Genomic DNA, 24503 nt, shown 5'->3' on the forward strand with positions numbered 1-24503 from the left:
GCGCCTAAACGAATGAACCGATTTTAATTTACGTTTTTTTGTTTGAAAGGTGGCTTGATTGAGAGTGTTCTTAGCTATAATCCAAAAAAATTGGTTCAGCCGTTTAAAAGTTATCAGCTATTTTCTAGTTTTCTTGTAGAAAAGAAGGTTAGATAACCCTTAGGTTCATAATACTCAAGTGTCAATTGACAAATGTCAAGCTGTCAAGATGGACGTTGCCTAGATATACATAATTATTTATTTCAAAATGATTTGTCGGGGGTGTTAAAATTTTTTAATTTACACTTGTTTTACTTACTTTAGACCTCAAACAGTGTCTGTTGTCAATCATTATGGATCAGAGACATGGTCGCTAACTATGGGCCTTATAAGAAAGCTCAGAGTAACTCTGAGAAAGCGTTCTCGCCTAGAAGACGCCTATTCACTCTTGACTAGAAGGTCATATTAAAATTGTAGGGGAAAACTGATACTCTTAGTTAGTAAACGGGCGATGGAGAGAACTATAATTCTCTACATGATCAAATTAGAAACGAAGAAATACGTAGGAGAATCAGCGAGCTGTGAAACTGAAGTGGGAATGGGCAGGGTATATACTTAGTTCGAAAAACCGGTAGACATTGGGATCCCAAGATGCTAGAAATTCTAGCATTCTAGCCTAGAATGCGGATAACGCAGCGTTAAGAAGACTAGATTGGCAACTGATAGGAGGCTTCGGTGCCTGAATCCAACGGGTTTGACCGTAGCGTGTGGCAGTCCCTACAAGAGAGTATCATGTCATTTACCTACAAAAACTTCGATTGTACCTACCTGTATGCTTTTTCAGGAGTATACCTACATTTAATTTAGCTTTAATTTAGATTTACGAGTAAATTTATTTTATAGAATTGTCAGTTATTATTATATTTACCTAATTCTGGAATTAAAATATTTGAATAAAAGTTTAGCTTTTAATTTTCTTCACGCAAAGGCATCACTGTGCCTATATACAATACCTAGGTCAATAGGTACCTATCTCAAAAAATCACCTAACTAACCTAAGTAAAGTAAGATGGGCAGGAAAATGCAATAGGGCAAAGGTTGTACATACAATACCTAAGTCAATACCTCAAAAAGCTGCGCGTACGCAACACATGTCGAATGTCGATGTCGGCCAATAGCGTTTAGGTCTCGCCTCCGAGCCGTGGCATGTCACGAGTCACGATTTAACGCCATATTGCAAGCTATGTGAATGCAGCCTATATCAAACATAATACTTAGTCCTCTTTTTGGTTTTGGAAGGGTTGTGGCTAGGTTGTGGTTTTGTTTGTAAAGGGTCCCGTACCTAAAAGGAAAAACGGAACCCTTATAGGATCACTTTGATGTCTGTCTGTCTGTCCGTATGTCTGTCTGTCAACCTATCCGCCTGTCCGTCTATCGTGTCTGTCAAGAAAACCTATAGGCCCTATAGGGTACTTCCCATTGACACAGAATCATGTTTGGCAGGTAGGTAGGTCTTATAGCACAAGTAGGTAAAGGAAAAAATCCGAAATCCGTGAATTTGTGGTTAAGTACAACACGAAAAAAATTTAAATGTGTTCATGAACAAAAATAAGTACATATTCAATTTTCAAGTAAGTAACTATACCAAGTGGGGTATCATATTATATGAAAGGGTTTTACCAGTTGCCTCTACATTGTATAACAGTTTTTAATTTTTATGCATAATGGTTTTTTGATTTATCGTGCAAAATGTCGGAAAAAATACCCGAGTACGGAACCCTCGGTGCGCGAGTCCGTCTCGCCATTGACCTTGGTTTTGGTTTTGGAAGGGCTGTGGCCAGGTTGTGGCTTTGGTTGTGTGTAATTGTTTGATAGTGGTTTGATAGCTCAATACGATGTTCATGAATGAATATTGAATAGTAACGTTTTCCCGACAGCTGATGCAAAACTGTTGAGCTTTTTAAATCCCAGGTCCGAAGCTAGGTTCTATTTCACCAACCTACATAACTAGGTCTTTCTTATAACTGAATAAGTAGTAGAATAAGTAGTATAATAATAACTTACCCAGTGGTAAGTAAGTAAGTAATTGGTATTTTTAGTTCGGAAAACTTTTTCTGAGCTTTAAACATTTTATACATATTATACTTTTAATGATTAGATTATACTTTTGAAGATTATTTAAATGATAAAAGAGCGTGGATTTGACCTGCAGCTCGCTCCAGCAATGCGCGAGAACTCGATTGCTTTTATACATGGCATAATATTGTATATTATCAAATCTTTGAAAAGAGCAACCGCCGAGCTTCTTGCTGATTCTTCTCGGTAGGAAAGGCATTCCGAACCAGTGGTAGATGCTTTTGACGATTTAAATGAACTTGTAAAAGTCTAATTGAATAAAAATATTTTGAATTTGAATTTAAAAGTCTGTTTATAGAGCCTGAATCCAAATCTGGAGAGTGACATAGGCCTCGGTAGGTAGTCCTAAAACCTTATACTTACTTAGGTAGTTATCTATGCAATAGAAATCGCGGGCAACACCTAATCACATCACCTAATATAATATTATAAAGGCGAAAGTTTGTGTATATGTTGTGTGTATGTTTGTTACTCCTTCACGCAAAAACTACTAGACGGATTTGGCTGAAATTTGGAATGGAGATAGATAATATCCTGGATTAGCACATAGGCTACATTTTATACCGGAAAATCAAAGAGTTCCCACGGGATTTCGAAAAACCTAAATCCACGCGGGCGAAGTCGCGGGCATCACCTAACAAAGATATAAAATATCTATGTAGAATATATTATTATTATCTATGTAGATATAATATGGTAGATATCAAGTTAAAATCATAAAATCACCCTGTCATTTTGTCAATATTAAAGTAAATTTCTAATTTTCTTTCAATTAAGTAAGTAGGTAGGTAATTCCTTTATAACCCTGTAGCTTTCTTCTATAAATAATATGAAAACGGCGACATATAATGTCATATTGTATAACAAGGTAGACAACGTGGAATTATCTAATAAAATAGACCAAGCACTGGTGGAGACTTTGAAGAGGTAGTTACCTAAGAGCTAAAAAGGATAAAAACCCACCTGCTTACATGCTGGTCGATTTTGGAAAATCTACAATATTGAGCTTCGTCATGTCTTATTCTAACCGCTAAGATATAAAGTACACTCTGGTCAATTCAGACTTCAGTTTTCCCTCTACTTTTACTATGAGCACCTACCATAGATGTAAGCACAAATTCACGGTTTTCGGATTTATTCCTTTAGTTGTGCTATAAGATAAGACCTACCTATCTGTTAAATTTCATGATTCTACGTCAACGGCAAGTATCCTATAGGTTTCTTGACAGACACGACGGACGGACAGACGGACGGACAGACAGACAGACAACAAAGTGATCCTATAAGGGTTCCGTTTATCCTTTTGAGGTACGGACTACGGAACCCCTAAAAATCTACAACGAACCGCAAATTCCTCGTGTCTTATTCGTACCGCTCGCTCTTGGAAATATAATACAGTTCTGGCTTCAGTATTCCTTTACTATGAGTACTTTCAAATCAAGACTGAACAAACATCTTCTAAGCAAGTGCATTCCACGTTACTTGCCAGCAGATTTGATTGCAACCAAACGACAAAAAATAAGTATTTTGGACTGCCTTGTTAGGCGACATCAAATGAGTCGTTAGGAGCCGCTGGATTTAGGCGGCGCACGACCGTCGCGTGTGGAAGTCTCTACAAGAGACCTACCTATCTGGAGTGGGTGTCTATCGGTTGATTATGATGACGGTGATGATTTACAAATGTATAACAAGTGTAAATTAAACATTTATAACACCCCCGACAAGTAAAGGTTACAGTAAGAACTAGAAAAGAGCTGATAACATTCAAACGGCTTAACCGATTTTCTTGAATTATAGCTAAGAACACTCTCGATCAAGCCACCTTTCAAATAAGAAACTAAATTAAAATCGGTTCATTAGTTTAGGGGCTACGATGCCACAGACAGATACACAGATACGCGCGTCAAACTTATAACACCCCTCTTTTTTGGTCGGAGGTTAAAAAGTCTCTTTTTATTCACTTTCAGTTCTTACCCGTTACCTCCTGAAATTTCACGCAGTCTCTTCGACTATAAATTAATATTATAAGAAGAAAGACATAAAATGACCTAGTATGTAGTTAAATAAAGTAGGTAGGTAGTTATTATTCATTTTGTCCTGTAATTGGTGTAAAACATGGCTACTTAGTCGCCGATGGTAGTATATAATTGCTATGGGGTTTGCATAATTAATGAATTGGCGGCCATATTGTGATTTTCGAAATGGCGGAGTACCACAACCGATGTTTCTTACTTTATTCAAATTATGGAGTCATTCTAAGAAATAAGAACACAATCCATACTTAATTTTATAAATGCGAAAGTCTGTCTGTCTGTCTGCTACCTTTTCACGGCCCGACAGTTTAACCGATTTTGACGAAATGTGGTACAGGGTTAGCCTATATCCCGGTGACGGACATAGGCTACTTTTTATCCCGGAAAATCAAAGAGTTCCCACGGGAATCCTATAGACCCGTTCGCTTAACCGATTTGTATGTTTGGTACCGAGGTAGCTTGCGTCCAGGTAATTGACATAGGCAACTTTTTATCCCGGGAAATCAAACAGTTCTCACGGGATATTTAAAAACCTAAATCCACGCGGACGAAGTCGCGGGCATCCTCTAGTACGCCATTTCTTCCAATGGACGTCCACTGCTGGGCATCGGTTATTTACAAAAATCGTCAATGAACAAAGACTTGTGCGGCTCCCAACGACTCGCTTGAAATAATCTTACACAAGGAAAGCTTAATTCATTCTCCATATTAATATAATTAATACGAAAATGTATCTGTCTGTCTGTCTGTTAGCTTTTCACAACCCATCCATTAAACCGATTTCGACGTTTGGTAGAGATAGCTTGCAATCAATGGACCAGACGGTCAGACAGACAAAGGCTACTTTTTACAATTAAAAAAAAAACACATGTTCTTGTATAATTGATATATTATAGTAAAAAAATGTCTAAAAATACAGACAAAAATAGTACAAGGTATAAAATATTATGCTAACAGTTAAAATATTAAAAAATACGAATTGTATATTTTTGAAATGTAATTTCAATCGTCAAATGACTTTTATCTGTTGAATAAAGACGTATTGGCCGATTTTCTATACAAAAACTGTCAAACCCTCAAATTTATTCCTCAGATAAAAGTTATTTGACGATTGAAAAATCGGCCCTTAATGTCACACTGATTAAACTATATCCTATACACATTAAATATTATAATATAATGTTGTCTAAGTTATTTAAACTGGCACATTTTGTATAATATTACATTTAAATAAATGCAGCATTTGAAGTATTTTGCGACAAATTATACAGCAGTTGACCGAGTAAAAATTGTATGATAGTTAAATAGTTTAGGATTATAAACTGTAATAGCACACAATAAATGCGATATAAGACTTTTAACATCACTTTATGTATAATTAGGATTATACAATGAAAAAATGATGAATAATATAAATTAACCAAATTGTATAATTTAAAATACCACACGGAAAATAGTTATTTCTACCTTAATTTTTTTTAGATCTTAGAAAATCTAAATTAAAAATTAAATTAGTTGTAAAAAGTATCACTAAATTATACTAAAACAAAGAACACTGATTTAGTCTTTAAACTACATAGCCAATAAAATAAGTAACAAAATTTCGAGATTCCAAAAACAACCATTAAATATTGTGTTACGAGAACCAATAAAAAATAATACTGATTTTTATATAAAGCCAAATAAATAGCGCACTGGCCAATTTTTTTGAAAAGTCTATATTTCTTATAAATAATCTAAAAAATATAATTAAGAGCCGCAATGATAAAAATATAATACACCGGTCTTAAATACTTAAATATAAAAATATAATATTTTTTTATATTTAAGTATTTTTAACATTTGTGAAAATCTGTATTATTACTTTCTGAATAAAACTTTTTATACACCGGTCTGTTATATTAATTAATGTGTATAATTTTTTATTACAAAATCTTAATTACTAGGTTTTTATTGTATAAAAAGTAGTCATTATGCATAATATAATTATGTAATATTATGTATAATTGTATAATCTAAATATAAAACTTATATTACTATGTGAGTATTAAGGAATTTCTATATCTTTGATATATCTGTGACTAAGGCAGAGACAATTAATACTATTATTATAAAACAGATTATAAAAATAAAAATATGGAAGTCAAGTTTTCAGTCTATGGTTTACAATTCGCGAATGGACTTATTTTATTTGTGATATTATATTGGAGTGTCCAAACTAAATAACATTATATAACATGGATACGTAACATTGATAGCAATCATGTTATATAACAATGTTAAAGAGTGTAGACATGTTATTCAATACAAGTTATATAACATTTTACATAATGTGGATGCACCTTAAGACTATAGTACATATCAAATTAAAATTTAATATTATGGCAGTGTTGATTATGTCATGTCCGTTCTGATAAAACTAAAATATTTATAATAGGTAACAAAATATTATGCAAATTCTAAATCTTATAACCTGAATGTGTGACTTAATAATTAATAGATAATCCATAAGATTTTGTTGATTAAGGCGTTTATGGCTACCAACGGGAAGATGATATAGTTATTTGTGTTAAAAGGGGCCAAATTGATTCTTTGTTCCTCTAGGGCGTAATTTTGAATTCAGAGCGAAATAAAGGATTCTTAAGTTAAATCCTAAGCATAGCAAGGGATTTAATAGGTACGCCGACCGAAAACAAAATATTTGACACCAAGTGATACACACTATTTTTCATCATTGCCTATGAGAAAAAAAATAAAACATATTAAAGCAAGGGCGCGGAGTAATCAGATGAGAAAAAGCTCAAACTCCCATAAGAACAACATAGAATTTGGTTCCCGATATCCCCTAATGCCAATTTTTTTCATTTTTCAAATAGGTATGATGAAAAACATATACTATTCCCTAATAATAGTTAATTAATTATTGAAATAAATGACTTTTGTATAAAAATATTGACGCAAACACGAAAGTATAGACTTTATTTATAAAGCTAACACTCTAATTTGTAGAATGTTTAGATTTCCTTTACATTCGTGAAATGGAAATGGAATTGCCAGCTCAAGATTATTTGTCAGAAGTTGTGACAAATCTTCTTATAATTATGTCATTTGAAAGTTCTAATCTCCGGCCGATAGATGGCGTAATCAAGAGATACAAGATCAGTTGGTTGCCTTCATCCATTTGGAACTGGACTTTGTCGGAATTGGCCGCTTTGTCAGCGGTTTTTGACAATGCACTAGCTAGGAATATTTGTGCTACGCAATCTTCTTATAATTTTATTATGTTACCAGGAAATTCCTATCTTCGGCCGATAGATGGCGTAATCAAGCGATACAGATCAGTTGGTTGCCTTCGTCCATTTGGAATTGGACTTTGTCAGAATTGGCCGCTTTGTCAGCGGTTTTTGACAATGCACTAGCTAGGAATATTTGTGCTACGCAATCTTCTTATAATTTTATTATGTTACCAGGAAGTTCCAATCTTCGGCCGATAGATGGCGTAATCAAGCGATACAGATCAGTTGGTTGCCTTCGTCCATTTGGAACTGGACTTTGTCAGAATTGGCCGCTTTGTCAGCGGTTTTTGACAATGCACTAGCTAGGAATATTTGTGCTACGCAATCTTCTTATAATTTTATTATGTTACCAGGAAGTTCCAATCTCCGGCCGATAGATGGCGTAATCAAGCGATACAGATCAGTTGGTTGCCTTCGTCCATTTGGAATTGGACTTTGTCGGAATTGGCCGCTTTGTCAGCGGTTTTTGACAATGCACTAGCTAGGAATATTTGTGCTACGCAATCTTCTTATAATTTTATTATGTTACCAGGAAGTTCCAATCTTCGGCCGATAGATGGCGTAATCAAGCGATACAGATCAGTTGGTTGCCTTCGTCCATTTGGAATTGGACTTTGTCGGAATTGGCCGCTTTGTCAGCGGTTTTTGACAATGCACTAGCTAGGAATATCTGTGCTATGCCTGTAGCTGTTACAAATAGCGCCCATCCTGTAGGAAAATACGATTTTTTTTTAATTGAATGAATCTTTATACAATCATCGACATAAACATATTCAATAAAAAAAATAAAAATATTTCAATAAAATTCGCTCACACGAGCGAAGTGAGCATGAATATTTTTTATTGAAATATCCATACTAATCCAGTCAGTTATCTAGGGCATGTTCTCAGACATGAGTGATCCATACTAATATTATAAATGCGAAAGTGTGTCTCGCTATCTGTCTGTCTGTCTGCTAGCTTTTCACAGCCCAACAGTTTAACCGATTTTGAAGAAAGGTACAGAGTTCGCTTACATACCGGGGACAGACATAGGCTACTTTTTATCCCGGAAAATCAAAGAGTTCCCACTGTATTCTTAAAAGCCCATCTGTTTAACTGATTTATATGAAATTTCGTACAGCAATAGCTTGCAACCCGGAAAATGATGTAGGCAACTTTTTATCCCGGAAAATCAAAGAGTTCCCACAGGGTTTAAGAAAAACCTAAATCCACGCGGACGAAGTCGCGGGTATCATCTAGTTATCAAGAGTGAGCGAAGTGAGTATGAATATTTTTAGTGAATTATTTATACTAATCCATTCAGTTACCAGGGGCATGTTCTCAGACATGAGTGATTAAATATATATCAAAAACTATGGTATATTTAGTTTAAAAATTGGGTTATAATCAAAATGTGCTATTCATAAAATAAAATGTACCTACCAATAGAACATTCTCCAGGAATGTAAGGTTCGGAGTACTCTCCACACAGACGCTTGACCCTGGATGATCCCCAACCCCAGGGATATAGGAGCAAGCCTAGCACGCCAAAGAAACCTGGAGATAAAAACAGCAATAAGTACTAATGATATACTACAAGCATAACCTCAGAATACATAGTAGTACAGTTAAAAAGGTTCACTCCAAAAGATCATATAAATAACTAGCGACCCGCCCCGACGGGTGGACACTACCACGAAAAATCCTATCTATTTTCCGGGATAAAATATAGCCTATACGGATTCGGAAGAATCCTTCTAAGTAATGGTAAAAGAAATTTTGAAATCGGTCTAGTAGTTTTTGAGCCTTTCAATACAAACATACAAAAATACAAAGGTTTCCTCTTTATAATATTAGTATAGAAGTATAGATAATAATACACTAATTACAGGGTATTTGCCTATGTTAAAAATAATTTATTTCTTAGACTTAGAGGGTATTCAAAAAATTAACGTCCTTTGTTAGTTTTAAGTGTAATAACAATTTTAAATTATCGACTGATCTAAAAAAGCACATCAAATCTTTGTGACGTCACATGCCAATATTTCATAGAAGCTGGCATACTAAGCGCGCGTTTTGACGTTCGATAAAAGATACTGATTTGACTAGTTGTCAAACACCAGATTACCATGTTAAAAGCAGATTGTGAAACATTCAATATTTGATAGTTAATAAAAAAAAAAAAACCTACCGCTATATTGACCAAGAAGTTGCCTCTCCATCTATACTAGCTCATAACCTTTCCGACCATGTTAGGACTTAGGGTTGTCTACTATCAAAGAACTAGTATTGTATATGTCCGCGATTTCGTCCACATGAACTACACAAATCACAAATCCCCTTACCCCCTTACCGGTTTACTCCCCCCCCCCCATAATCTAACCCTAACCAACCCATAATATAACCATAATAGTGTTGAATTTTCAACACTATGTTAGCAGATGTTTATGTCATAAAAGCTATCTAATTGCCACATTCTGATCCTTGTTATAAATTAAGCAGCCAACGACTGTGCAGGCAGTTGACAGTTACTTTGCAGTTATTTCAACTACATCCCAACTGTCTGTCTGTCAACAATCTGTGTTTTACTAACCTCCCAAAGCCTGTGTAGCACCCGCCAGTGAAATAACACTTTTCTTAAAAACAGACTGGACGCAGCACGCCATAACACCTGCTAATACTGTTGCGAATTGTATAGCTGCACCTAGAAACAGGTACCAAACATGAATTTATACATATCTAATTCTTCTTCAATTGCTTGTATAGTATGGCATATTATTGTAAATTGAACAGTTGAAAAGAGCAACCGCCGAGTTTTTTGCTGGTTCTTCTCCATAGGAACGGCATTCCGAACTAGTGGTAAATTATTTTGACAATTCAAAAACACTTGTAAAAGTCTCTGAATAAAAATCTATTCTATTCTATTCTATTCTAAAGAGAGGTGAGTGCCATTTGAGATCCCACACCTCACTCCATGAAGCCCTTTGTATCTGGGTGGTCTACTGGCTTCTGGAGTAAGCTTGGATAACTGGAATGAAGACTTTGTGAAGGGCAATGCACCCACAACAGACAGAAACGTTTAAATGCGGAAGCCAGCCCAGAGAGTAGACATAGCGCGTACCATTGTTGTAATGTATGGAACTGTACGAAACAGGGCACACCACTTGCGTAATGCGTGGACGTATGCGTAACCCGGTGTGTTAGGGGTTTACGCGCGTCACTACGCACGTGTCACGTGTACGTAATTGGTGTGAATCGGCCTTTAACTACTATCTGCGTCCTAGTCTGGGACACGCGCGCACGTATACGTGACATTTGCTTGTGACGCGCGTGAATAACTGCACGCATTACGTCTACGCGAATGTTCACGCCATGCAAGTGGTATGCCATATCTCATACAGTTCCATACATTACAACACAATGCTACGTCCTACGACTACGCTTACGCGACGCATACGCAGCCTTGTGTGGCCGGCGCTATAGCTTTAGCAAAATACTTCATACAAAGATCTAAGTCTAAAATACTGCACTTACATAAAGACAAGAAGAACAAAGCCGCCTTCCATGGCTTAGGGTACACCTCAGAATCTGTAGCCAGTCCATACAGCGAGAATGGAGCGCAGTTGTAATGGTCATGTCTCATACGTATACATCTGTAATTCATTAACAAGTCATAATTTAAAAAAAGATTAAGAACACTGCACGGCCAGAAATCAAATTAATGTAAAAATTTACACATTTTAAACTGAAGCCATACTTATGTATTTAAAAAAAAAATATAGTCAGTCTCACTCGGGACGATGTAAGGATTCTTATGATACCACATACACCCAAATCCGTTCAGGAATTTAGAAGTTATGATGGGATAAAGAAATTCACTTACATAAAATACATGAATCCTGAAAACATTGCACTTCTTTTTAGAGTTAGTAGTGTAAAAAGACTTAATTTTTCAATAAGGTTTATAAAAATCTGTGTAAAAACTTCATTATCGAAACATTTGATATAAGTATTCAGTACCTCTGCGCTTGCATATCTATCAACTAAATGAATTGAACTTTTGTACAGTTGTTGTTGGGACTTGTGGGAAGGTTCTTAAGGTAAAAGTTCACATGCGGCGGCATGGATATCCGTGCAACGACTATACTGCCAGAGGTAGGTGTCTTAAGACGATAAGGCTTAGTTCTAACACCAATAAGCATTTTGTAACACCAGCCCTACCAGCTAGTCCTTCCAACAATGAAGTAATGTTCTGTGTACTACCAGTAAAACGTCAATAAAAACACAAACCTATTGTATATCCCAACGCTTGGGACGTAGAATTTAGTGACATTCTTCTCATTTAATACAACGGGCTGCCCTAAAAGCCACTTTGGCGTCATGATACCGGTTAAAATTAGCATAAACGCAACCAAACTCAACAGCAGCCATGCTAGGCTGCGACCGGTAATAATTACGTAGCACATTGTAACTTATCGTCCCTGGGATATTTAGCACCAGTTTTGGTAGATGTTTTGTTAAAAAATTAATGAATTAGTTTAAAATTAAAAATAACAACAATGCGATTCGCAAACTTTTGTTGACCATAAATTATACGTATAGACCAGATATAGATATGCAACTCTATGTTGTAATTTTTCAGAAATTCAAAACGCAAACTATAGATGGCGCTAGCGTCAATTGGCGCTAGACCTCTCGCTAGATGGAGCTGTACTAGTTTTGAACATAAATTATACGTATAGACCCAGGTTTTGAACTTTTACTATTATAGTATAATAAAGAAAAATTAATATTCTTTGCTCTAATCCGCCAAACAGAATAAAATATCTTTAACGTTAAAAATTTATTCTGTTGCGAAACATACGTACGTCGAGTGTTTTAACTTTAAACACTCGACGTAGTACATACGTCGAGTAGATGCAAGGTGTCTCCATCTATTAGAAACCTGAGAACTATTTTTGAATTAGTTTTAGAAACATGTCCTATAGCTGGCGCTAATTTCCATACATTTATTTTAATAAAGTGGGTTCTATGGAAGTTTCACCCCCCTGTTGTTGACAATTGACCTCCTATCCTTTTTTTTTTTTTTTTTTTTTTTTCTTTAAATCTGGCTTTACTCTGATTAGCCAATGTCAAGTTTGTGATATTTTCAAGTTATTGAATTTATACAAGTATGGACTCCGTCTGCGCCGGCGCCCGCCAACATACGCGCGGCGCCCCCTTAGAGCGCTTCCCAGTCAGTTCCACCACCAAAAAACACCAACTAACACAAAAACCAGCCACTCTTAACAAAAAAAACACTCCAAACAAGCACAGCACGCGCGCCAGCAAACGCCATCGCAGACGAAGTCCTCCTATCCTATATGTTATTGGTCTGTGGACAATTGAAATGTCATCTGTCAATTTAGTCGGCCATTGCTTACATAGACAATTTGTTTTTTTTTTCTTGCTGTTAACTGTCCTTTACATGTTCCGGAATTATTACCGCAGGCATGGTTAAAATAAAAATTAAATTGAACGCTACCTTATAGACTAGCGACATCTAGTATCTATTGACAACAACTATTGATCAATATCGCTGTCTCAGTTTCTCACAGAGAAATGCTCTAGTTCTTGCTCTTTCTCGGATGTCTTTTCATTTGAAGAAGTGACTGCGTGAATCGTAAAATAATTAATAGATTCAGGGCCTAATAAAACTTTATTTCGCAGCTATGAGATCTATTTAATTAACAAAAAGTTGTAAGATATTGTATGGAGTGGTTTTTACGTGTTACTGTTTTGTGCAGTGTTAAAAATATCAAAGTAAAATGTGGTCGATGACAGTGTAAAAAAGAGTGCTCGCTACGTAAGTATAATGATACTAATTTAAAATGTACATAACTTATGAAAATAGTAAGTGGTTGGTGGTTGATTTTCATTTTGTAGTGTTATATCTGTCAATTGACAGTTAAATCCAGGTGATGTACAAACATATGTATTGAATATTCGTTTAAGTGATGAAATCAGTGTATTTTACCATTTTTTTATTCGTGAAATCTTTAGTTTAAGTATTTAATTTAGTGTTCAAAACGGTGCCATGTTATTATTTTGTTAAGTCGTCCAAAAGGTAAGTCGTAGATGGGTAAAGGAAGTATGAAAAAAAAACACGATAATTTGCCCTTGCTCGTTGCAAAATCCTGATTCCTTTGTGATACTTTTACTTTTTCTGTAGATTAGACGGATTATTACGCATAATTATCCGTTTTCCTGCAGTTTTGCCAAGTATTATGGTGGTTTTCAAAGAGGGTTACTTAGAAAGTTAGGTGACGAAAATGTTTTACTTTTTTCACCAGACAACTGTCGAAGCCAATATGTTAATACCACAGTTCATGCTTGAATGGTCTTAACTGTTGTTGAGCCAGTTTTTGTTAGAAATGCAGTTAGGTTTCGATTGTTCTCTTGACATAGTTTAATTTTAGACTTGTGTAATAGTGCAAGTGATTTGATAATAGAAACAAAGAGTTTATTTTATAAATACAGTTTATTTTTATTTACTCACTTAGTTTAATTTAATTTTTATTATGTATATCACATATTTTTTTATTTTTTATGGAGACAAACAGTATTAAAAATAAACAAAAGGCAGCACAAATACAAAGCACACACACCACAACAGTCTCCAACGAAAAGTTATCACAAAATTAAAACACATAATAGCCGGGTATAAGAAGGTACATAGGAAAAAAACAGAAAATAGGTAAATTACATAAATAATAAAGCAAAAACAAAAACAAAAATTTTACTACATTATTACGTTTTATATTACGTTTTATTACGTTTTATACTATATTACTGTGATATTCCTACAAGAATTGTAAGTGTCACACATATAGAGTTGAGTCAAATGTTTATTAACTCCATTTTTTTTTAATGGAACTAAAAATGTTACATTATAACTTAGTCTAATCTAATTACTTGCTGTAAAAATCATGCCTGCGTAGAATGATGCTAAGAATACTGACTGCACATCCATGCTATACAAAAACCCATATGCCTAATGTTTTTTTAATGCTGATGAGCCATGAATAGGTGTCAGTACACACCTTCATAATATTAGTATGGATTATTATCTACATGTGAAAGTATTTGTTGTTTTGTCCTTCAATCACATAGCAACAGAGCATCAGATTGAAGTGATTTTTTGCATGGGCTTAGTTAAAGACCTGGAGAGTGACATAGGCTAGTTTTTATGCTGGAAAATCAAACAGTTCCCACAGGGTTTAACACCTAAATCCATGTGAATGAAGTCCCAGGTATCAGCTCATAAATCATAATACATACTATAAGTTCCTGCTTTGCCACTATCAGGAATAAAACCCCATGGTCTTTTACCTTCTAAAGACGTTTTAGTGAGGTCATAAGCTAAACAGTTGAACCATAAATCTTTAATATCAGTTAAATAACATCCTTGAATGTTGGTTGAAGTAAGGAAGTATTTTTTTACATATCCTTTTTAAAGCACCTTGAATAACTTATAATTTATCTTACTAGGTACACAAAGTTATTGAACTCTTGAAAATAACAGGTTTTTAAAACATTGAGTTTGTTTATAAAAGCCTTTCAAAGTCAAAGTCAGATCATATTTTATTCAAAACTAGAGGATGCCCACTTTGCCCGCGTGGAAGTTTTTTTAAATCCCATACAGACTCTTTAATTTACCGGGATAAAACACCTATGTCTTTCCCTGGGATGTATCCCAAGACTTTATCAAATTTTATTAAAATCGGTTCAGCAGTTGGGCTGTGAAAATGTAGCAGACAGACAGACACACATTCACAATTATATTTTAAATAATACTAGTATATAAGTATGGATAAGTAACATTGTACACTTTTTGAATATCACTTGTTGATATGGCCTAAACCCTTCTCATTTTGAGAGGAGACAGTTCTCAGTAGTGGCCTGGCGATGGGTTTATTGTGGGTTTATAATGACAAAGTTAAAACTAAAAACTGTTTCGTTCCACTTCTACTGCACCCTGCAGGTATGCAATAGTATAAGACAGTTATATATAACATGATGTGCCAATTGATAAGTACTCAAGTAATTAACAATTGCAACATTTTCCTTATTACTTTATCACAATGACTTATTGGTTATAATGAAGTAATTATTGTGTAAACTTTCACTGAAAAAAACTGGCCAAGTGTGTGTCATAACATGTTTAAAGTAGGGTTCTGTAGGGTTAGCTGACAACCTCCCTGGCACAGTAGTAAGGGCTGGGGTCTTATTAGTGTGAGGTCCCGGGTTCGATTCCTGGGAGATCTTTGGAATGTAATCACACTTCACACTAATATTATAAAGGAGAAAGTTTGTATGTGTGTGTGTGTGAGTGTGTGTGTGTGTGTATGTTTGTTACTCCTTCACGCAAAAACTACTGGACGGATTGGGCTGAAATTTAGAATGGAGATAGATAATATCCTGGATTAGCACATAGGCTACTTTTTATCCCGGAAAACCATAGAGTTCCTACGGGATTTCGAAAAACCTAAATCCACGCGGACGAAGTCGCGGGCGTCAGCTAGTAATTACTAAACCTCTGGTCTGGTGTGTTGGAAGGCTTTGGGCATGGCTAGTTACAACCCTACCGGCAAAGTCGTGCCTCCAAGCGATTTAGCTCTCCGGTACGATGCAGTGTTGTGTAGCGCAGAAACCAACAACCAAAACACAAACCCATACCGGGTTTAATAAAAATTGCTATACCAATTCCACGTTACTTCTTAAACTACATCATCACTTCCCATTAGGTGAGATTGCAGTCAAGGGCTAACTTGTACCTGAATAATAATAAAAAAACTACTAACTTGAAAGTCGGCCTTTCAGGTTCCTTGTTTTGCTACAGATCCCTAAAAATTGAAATAACTACTAAGTGTAAAGTGTGAAATACTGTAAAAAATTATATCATTTGTCAGAAGTGAAACATTTCTTGTTATTTGTTTTAAATTATTTTATTTAGACATGCATGTTTTGCATGGATATATAGTTAAAGACCTGGGGAATGACATAGGCTTCTTTGCATCTTGGGAAACTAGACAGTTCCCACAGGATCTTTTAAAAAATCTCAAGGCTCAAACCCTAGGAACTAAATCCTAGGCATCGTCTAGTACTTAAGTTGTATAATCACACTTCACATCACACTACACACTAATATTAAAGGAGAAAGTTTGTATGTGTGTGTGTATGTTTGTTACTCCTTCACGCAAAAACTACTGGACGGATATGGCTGAAATTTAGAATGGAGATAGATTATACCCTGGATTAGCACATAGGCTACTTTTTATCACGGAAAATCGAAGAGTTCCCACTGGATTTAATAAAAATCTACATCCACGCGAACAAAGTCGCGGGCATCGGCTAATAAAGTATATTTTCCTTTGTTCCAGAAACCAGACATCAACAAAGCAACCGTGCCCTCAACAGAATCTAGCAACAAACTATGTTATTGTAAATAACAACTGCCGTGCATCAAGTGACGTAGTTGAATCGTATATGAGCGTCGGGCCGCGGTGCAATACATGAGTGACAAGATGAGTTCCACCAGCTCCAACGCGCTGAAGCCGCCGCCACCCTCGCGCCCGATTGACCTGGATCAGGTAAATGTTCTCCTAAAGGACTTGAAGGCGTCCAGAAGTCTTAGGCTGAAATCTATAAAGCGCACTTTGACTTTGCTCTGACTTAAGATTGAGTTAAAACGAGACAGATTTATGTGAGAGATATAGCTCTGTCTCGTTTTAACTCTGTCTTAAGTGTAAGCAAAGGCAGAGCGCGCTCTATAGATCTCACCCTTAGTCTTAAGTCCAGAAGACTGGACGTCGTCGCTTCAAGTCGGCTGCAAACCTGAAGGTATAGTTGATGTAATCAAGTGACGTAGTGGAATCGTATATGAGCGTCGGGCCGCGGTGCAATACATGAGTGACAAGATGAGTTCCACCAGCTCCAACGCGCTGAAGCCGCCGCCACCCTCGCGCCCGATTGACCTGGATCAGGTAAATGTTCTCCTAAAGGACTTGAAGGCGTCCAGAAGTCTTAGGCTGAAATCTATAAAGCGCACTTTGACTTTGCTCTGACTTAAGATTGAGTTAAAACGAGACAGATTTATGTGAGAGATATAGCTCTGTCTCGTTTTAACTCTGTCTTAAGTGTAAGCAAAGGCAGAGCGCGCCCTATAGATCTCACCCTTAGTCTTAAGTCCAGAAGACTGGTCGTCGTCGCTTCAAGTTGGCTGCAAACTTGAAGGTATACTTGATCGTGATTTTAAGGGTTCCGTACCCCAAAAGGAAAAACGGAACCCTTAAGGATCACTTTATTGTCTGTCTGTCAAGAAAACCTATAGGGTACTTCCCGTTGACCTAGAATCATGAAATTTGGCAGGTAGTTAGGTCTTATAGCACAAACAAAGAAAAGCCCGAGAACCGTGAATTTGTGGTTACATCGCAAGAAAAAATATGTGTTTCAATTTTCAAAGAAAGATAACTATACCAAGTGGGGTATCATATGAAAAGGCTTTACCTGTACATTCTAAAACAGATTTTTATTTATTTTTATGCATAATAAGTTTTTGATTTATCCTGCAAAATGTCTGAACAAATACCAGAGCACAGAACCCTCGGTGCGCGAGTCTGACTCGCACTTGGCCGGTTTTTACTTAATATTGGTACCTAATATCATCGATTTCTCGTCATAATAATTTTCATATGCTAATCTAGAACAAAAGATCCTAAATCTTCATCACTTACTATGGAATTCGATAATTTGATCCAATTAACTAGTTGTATTGAATAAGACGTGCCCCACAGGCTTCCCACAAGGCACGTGCGATTGAACGTGACGATATTATACAGGTTTTCCAATCACGTGTGCACTAGGGCTTGGAAAACGCTTGTGCACTGCCTCCATTCCGAATCACACTAATATTATACAAGGCGAAAGTTTGTATGTGTGTGTGTGTGTGTGTGTATGTTTGTTACTCCTTCACGCAAAAACCACTAGACGGATTTGGCTAAAATTTGGAATGGAGATAGATAATATTCTGGATTAGCACATAAGCTACTTTCTATCCCGGAAAATCAAAGAGTTCCCACGGAATTTCGAAAAGCCGAATTCCACGCGAGCGAAGTCGCGGGCATCGGCTAGTTAGGTCTATACCGATTCTAAAGTATCTACTTAATAGTTCTACTTTTGGTATCACTTATAAAGCCTTAGGTTATTATACCAATAGACAATATTATCCATTGTATTGCTTACAGTTTCAGCCTTTGTTTGTTACTGCCTTTATCGCTGTTTTTAACCCCCGACCCAAAAAGAGGGGTGTTATAAGTTTGACGTGTGTATCTGTGTATCTGCCTGTGGCATCGTAGCTCATAAACGAAAGAAACCGATTTTAATTTAGTTTTTTTTTTGTTTGAAAGGTGGCTTAATCGAGAGTGTTCTTAGATATAATCCAAGAAAATCGGTTCAGCCGTTTGAAAGTTATCAGCTCTTTTCTAGTTACTGTAACCTTTACTTGTCGGGGGTGTTATAAATTTTTAACTTACACTTGTGGTATCACTTAAAAAGCCTTAGGTTATTATACCAATAGACAATATGTATTATTCATTGGATTGCTTACAGTTTCAATCTTTGTTTAGGACTGCCTTTATCGCTGTTTATAATAATAAACACGCATCTAATACATATATGAAACAAAAGTTCTTTGATTGTCTAGCACTGATATCGTTTTTGAGATAAGGTAGGATAATTCTAAATAACTCGCATTTGAAGTATACAAACCAACAAACTGTCAGTAGACACAAGCACCTTACTAATGTCATTAACAAGCTGAACCGCCCAGCTTCGCTCAGGTTGGATTTGATAAATATTTTTTTCATCATCATCATCATCATCATCATCAGCCTGTGGATGTGCACTGTTGGACATAGGCCTTCCCTATAGAGCAACGCCACACCCGGTCCTGAGCCTTCCTCATCCAGCCACTTCCCGCCAGACGCTTTATATCGTCGGTCCATCGTGCTGGAGGGCATCCCACACTACGCTTCATTTTTTTCATTCCCTTTTTCTTTCATTTTTTTTCATGGATAAAGCTAAGAACCTGGACGGCAGCAAACTACTTTTTATCCCAGAAAATGAAAAACTTCCACAGAATCTTCAAAAAACCCCGTTCAAGTGCGAGTCAGACTCGCGCACCGAGTGTTCCGTACTCGGGTATTTTTTTCGACATTTTATTTCGATACATCAAAAACTGTTATGCATAAAAACATAAACATAAATCAGTTTTAGAATGTACAGATAAAGCCCTTTCATATTATACCCCACTTGGTATAGTAATCTTACTTTGAAAATTGAAAAACATTTTTTTTTTTTTGTGATGTAACCACAAATTCACGGTTTTCGGATTTTTTCCTTTACTTGTGCTATAAGACCTACCTACCTGCCTATCATGATTATAGGTCAACCGGACGTACCCTATAGGTTTTCTTGACAGACGGACAGACAGACAGACAATAAAGTGATCCTATACGGGATCCTTTTGAGGTACGGAACCCTAATAAATACAAGTGGACGAAGTCGCGACCATCATCTAGAATGTTGATTCTAATAGGTCATAAATGTTACCTAGACGTCAGACAGACAGAACAAAGTTATGGTCAATGTCGATTAGTACAAAAATAGTCGTATATCGATCAGCGGCGTTCGGTTGACCCGATGAATGATTTATCGGTCTGTGTCGGCGCTCTGACGTCGTCAATTCAAAAAAAAAAATATTCAAAATATTTTTATTCAATTAAACTTTTACAAGTGCTTTTGAATCGTCAAAATAATCTATCACTGGTTCGGAATGCCGTTCCTACCGAGAAGAACCAGCAAGAAACTCGGCGGTTGCTTTTTTCGAGTATTCAATTTACAATAATATGCCATACGTCAGATCGTGTATCAATTGGCTTTAGTTAACGCAATCAACAGGGACGGACCGTGGGTTTGTTGGGCCCTGGGCTAATATTAATTGGGGCCCTGCCTAGTTAGACAATCAACTTATTGCCATTTAAGGTAAGAAAAGAAAAACTTTTTTATTTGATCACTATAACATTACGATAATAAAACGAATTGAATTAATCTACATAATATTATAATGGAACGGTAACGAGTACGGAACCCTCGGTGCGCGAGTCTGACTCGTACCTGGCCAGTTTTTTTTTTTTAAATTTACAATAATTCATTAGTCCATTTCGTTAACAAATGGAGGCTGGGGGCATTTTATACCCACAGAGCCCTAGGCTGCAGCCCAAAAAGCCCTTATATAGATCCGGTCCTGGCAATGAAGTAGGAGTTCCTAATGAATTCGGCCCCACTATCGAAATTCGGCAAATGAATCGTGATATCACGTATAGAGATGATAACTACTAGTCAAATAACTTAAAATTTAAAAAACCCCCGTAACAAAAACCTCTATAAGAAAACTAGAAAAGAGCTGATAACTTTCAATCGGCTGAACCGATTTTCTTCGATTATAGCTAAGAACACTCTCGATCAAACCACCTCCTTTCAAACAAAAAAAAAAACCAAATTAAAATTGGTCCATTAGTTTAGGAGCTACGATGCCACAGACAGATACACACGTCAAACTTATAACACCCTCTTTCTGGGTCAGGGGTTCATCAGTGACTTTTTATCAAACGTCAAAACGCTCGCTTAGTAAGGGAGCTTGTATGAAATAGACAAGCGATTTGCAATTGTCCCACTTAGCGACCTCTAAAGCCGGGACTCGACCGCGAAATGAGCGAGGTCATTAATGAGTCCTTTTAACTCGCAACGACAATTTCCATAGTTGAAGGCTCTTTCGCGGTCGAGCCTCAACTATGGAAATTATCGTTGCGAGTTAAACGGACTCATTAATGACCTCGCTCATTTCGCGGTCGAGTCCCGGCATAAACGTGCGAGCCGATCTGCGTCGCTCGTGTTGTGCAAAACGCAAAACAAAGAAATATATATACAGTTACATAAATTAACGGCGTTTCGCGAAATTATAATCTAGAATACCCACCTTACTACCTACGTGAGCGATTGTTTGCATCACAAGTGGGTCACAGACCACAGTGACTCGTGTGTGAGACTTAACGTATTACGCATATTATTCTACTAGCTGACGCCCGCGACTTCGCTTGCGTGGATTTCGGGTCTTTAAAATCCCATAGGAACTCTTTGATTTTCCGGGATAAAAAGTAGCCTATGTGCTAATCCAGGATATTATCTATCTCCATTCTGAATTTCAGCCAAATCCGTCCAGTAGTTTTTGCGTGAAGGAGTAACAAGCATACACACACACACACACACACACACATACAAACTTTCTCCTTTATAATATTAGTGTGATGTGATTAGTGTGAAGTGTGATTATTCTCTAGGTCCATCATGATCAACCCATTTCCGCACCACTACTGAGTACGGGTCTCCTCTCAGAGTGAGAAGGGTTTAGGCCATAGCCTGCCACGCTGACCCAATGCGGATTGGCAGACTTCACACACCTTTGAGAACATGGAGAACTCTCATGTCTATACTAGGTCTAAAACTAAGCCAGATATTGATTTATCTCTCCATTATCTATGCGCTAAAATAATAAATTTGGCAAATGTATGTATTTTGAAAGTTTATGACCCTTAAAAAATCTCTATTTTAGGGCAAATTTTGAGGCAACTTCGTGCCTAAATATATGAAAACTAGAATAGAACTATAAATGAAACATGAGAATTGAAAAATTAACAACTTCATGTCACACTACTTTATAACTATGTATTTCAAATGTCTGTCGAATTCAATATTTTGGGAACTGACATTTTGCGAATCCAACATTTTATACCCGACTGCGGCAAAGCCAAAAGGAAGGGTTATGATTTTAGCAGTCTATGTATGTTTGTTTGTACACACAGAATCTGGATGATTCTGTGTGTTCCGTAGCGCCTAAACTACTGGCCCGATTTTGATGAGGTGTCAATCGATTCGTCGTAAAGGTCCGGGTGACAGGCTACATTTTATACGAAAAAATTGACCTAACGGATATTCCATGAAAAAAATGGGGGTCTCCAAAATTTTTTTTTGCTATTGTATCGAGTGGGGTGTCAAATGAAAGAGGAGAAAATTCTGAGTTCATAGGTAAATATAAAATATGTACTACAACATTAAAATATACCAAGCGACAGAAAAACAATTTTACTATAATATTTCAGCGTTTATTAACACAATCGCAGTCGGGTTTTAGTTTTCAACTTTATCTTGTTGGATTCAACATTATGAGAATTCAACATTTTGGGCCTGAAGGTTAAGGAATGCCTATTAGCATGCATATGGGTGGCATTCCACGCCCGGTTTTATTTAACAGGGCTCTCTCCGTCACTCGTTTCATACAATCGTAGTTCCAATTTCATTTGAATATTAAGCAACCAAAGTCCATGAAATTTTGCAGACATATTCTAGAAACTAATATCTGTGTCTGTGGTGTTTTAGATTTTTCTAAAAATATGTAGTTTTAAAATTACAGGGGCTCAAAGATTTGTATGTAAATATTTAAGACCGCGTAACTTTGAAAACGAATATTTTAACTGAAATCCGGAAAACCACAGACATAGATAGTAGTTTCTAAAATATGTCTGCAAAATTTCATGGACTTTGGTTGCTTAATATTCAAATGAAATTGGAACTACGTTTGTATGAAACGAGTGACGGAGAGAGCCCTCTTAAACACCGCGTAAATACTTACACGTACAGTTTTTAAGCACTTTTCACTTTATGCCTAAATATAGCTCACTCAAAACCGTCCGAAATGTAAGTCATAGAGGATTTTATTCATAAAACGCTAGCATTCCGTTGGCATGATTCCAAGTGCTGCATTAAAAATATCGGTTGGTTGTTAACTTTTTATATAAACGAGATTTTGGGCACTTGGGCGCGTAATGCAATTTAAGTAGGTTTAGGTATCTTTTTTTTTCTCTCGTTTGGCTTTACAAAGATTAGCCAATGTTAAGTTTGTAGTTATTTACAAGTTAGGGAAACTATATAAGTATGGACTTCGTCTGTGCCGGCGCTCGCCGACATACGTGCGGCGCCCCAGCACCAAAAAACGCCAGTGAAACACAAAAACCGGCCACTTTTAACAAAAAAAAAAAAAAAACACTCCAAAAAGGCACAACACGCGCGACAGCAAACGCTAACACAGACGAAGTCTTAGGTATCTAAATATTAGGATAGTTCTCAAAATAATGTCCCGGCCACATTAACGACCAATAACGCGATGTTCAACGGCGTTTCCCGTTAAGCGTAGATGTAGCCACGATCAATGTACAACGGCATTCACAATGCCGTTTGGCGGTAGACAATTTTAAACCCAATTCATTTTGCTTTGCGTTCACAGTTTTTTTTTGGGTTTTTTAAATATCGAAATTACTAAAGCTCTCGGATAGCACGATTTTTTGGGTTACGTACCTCAAAAGGAAAAAATGAACCCTTATAGGATCACTTTGAATGTCTGTCTGTCAAGAAACCTATAGGGTACTTCCCGTTGACCTAGAATCATGAAATTTGGCAGGGAGGTTAGGTCTTATAGCACAAGTAAAGGAAAAAATCCGAAAACCGTGAATTTGTGGTTACATCACAAAAAAAAAATGTGTTCATGAACAAATAATTAGTACATATTTCCAACTTTCAAAGTAAGATAACTATACCAAGTGGGGTATCATATGAAAGGCTTATGAAGGGCTTTACCTTTACATTCTAAAACAGATTTTTATTTATTTATATGCATAATAGTTTTTGATTTATCGTGCAAAATGTTGGAAAAAATACCCGAGTACGAAACCCTCACTCAGTGCGCGAATCTGACTCGCACTTGGCCGGTTTTTTTAAAGATAACGTACTTTTGACATGACAGATTGACACACAGAGCAAATATGGCGAGAGAGTTCTCAAAATGTACTCACTATAAAGTGATTATGTGACGATGTAAAGAAAGTGTTAATCAGAAACAGTGGCGATTACATAAGTAAGTGCGTGT

At 36.4% G+C, this 24503-nt stretch overlaps 2 protein-coding genes across 3 annotated transcripts in view; one reads left to right on the forward strand and one right to left on the reverse strand.

The window, feature by feature from the left end:
* Positions 1-7012: 7012 nt before the first annotated feature.
* Positions 7013-12008, reverse strand: LOC123879046 (LHFPL tetraspan subfamily member 2a protein). Of its 2 annotated transcripts, XM_045926559.1 has the most exons (6): positions 11717-12008; positions 10961-11079; positions 10020-10130; positions 8870-8983; positions 8115-8152; positions 7013-7935 (listed from the first exon to the last, which is right to left on the reverse strand). In XM_045926559.1, the coding sequence occupies exons 1-6, from the start codon at positions 11890-11892 to the stop codon at positions 7831-7833; spliced, it is 663 nt and encodes a 220-aa protein (XP_045782515.1). In that variant the 5' UTR covers positions 11893-12008; the 3' UTR covers positions 7013-7830. The 2 variants fall into 2 exon arrangements, with proteins under 2 accessions (XP_045782515.1, XP_045782514.1); XM_045926558.1 differs by having other exon boundaries at positions 7872-8152.
* A 1022-nt stretch (positions 12009-13030) lies between these two features.
* The window catches only part of LOC123879050 (cullin-1), a 33269-nt gene continuing 21796 nt past the window's right edge, over positions 13031-24503 (forward strand). Inside the window, exons 1-3 of the mRNA XM_045926562.1 lie at positions 13031-13271; positions 16849-16924; positions 17319-17451. Of these exons, the coding sequence (XP_045782518.1) occupies positions 17374-17451 (78 nt within the window). The 5' untranslated portion in view covers positions 13031-13271; positions 16849-16924; positions 17319-17373. The remainder of the gene's footprint in view (positions 13272-16848; positions 16925-17318; positions 17452-24503) is intronic.

The sequence above is a fragment of the Maniola jurtina genome, chromosome 27 (assembly GCF_905333055.1).
Source record: "Maniola jurtina chromosome 27, ilManJurt1.1, whole genome shotgun sequence".
Taxonomy (NCBI): domain Eukaryota; kingdom Metazoa; phylum Arthropoda; class Insecta; order Lepidoptera; family Nymphalidae; genus Maniola; species Maniola jurtina.

Coding starts and splice junctions, on each gene's coding strand:
- LOC123879046 (XM_045926559.1), bottom strand. CDS start 11,892: ATGTGCTACGTAATTATTACCGGTCGCAGCCTAGCATGGCTGCTGTTG. Junction 10,131..10,960: donor TTTGTTCTTCTTGTCTTTAT/GTAAGTGCAGTA, acceptor ACCTGTTTCTAG/GTGCAGCTATACAATTCGCA. Junction 8,984..10,019: donor TGCTACACAGGCTTTGGGAG/GTTAGTAAAACA, acceptor TTTTATCTCCAG/GTTTCTTTGGCGTGCTAGGC.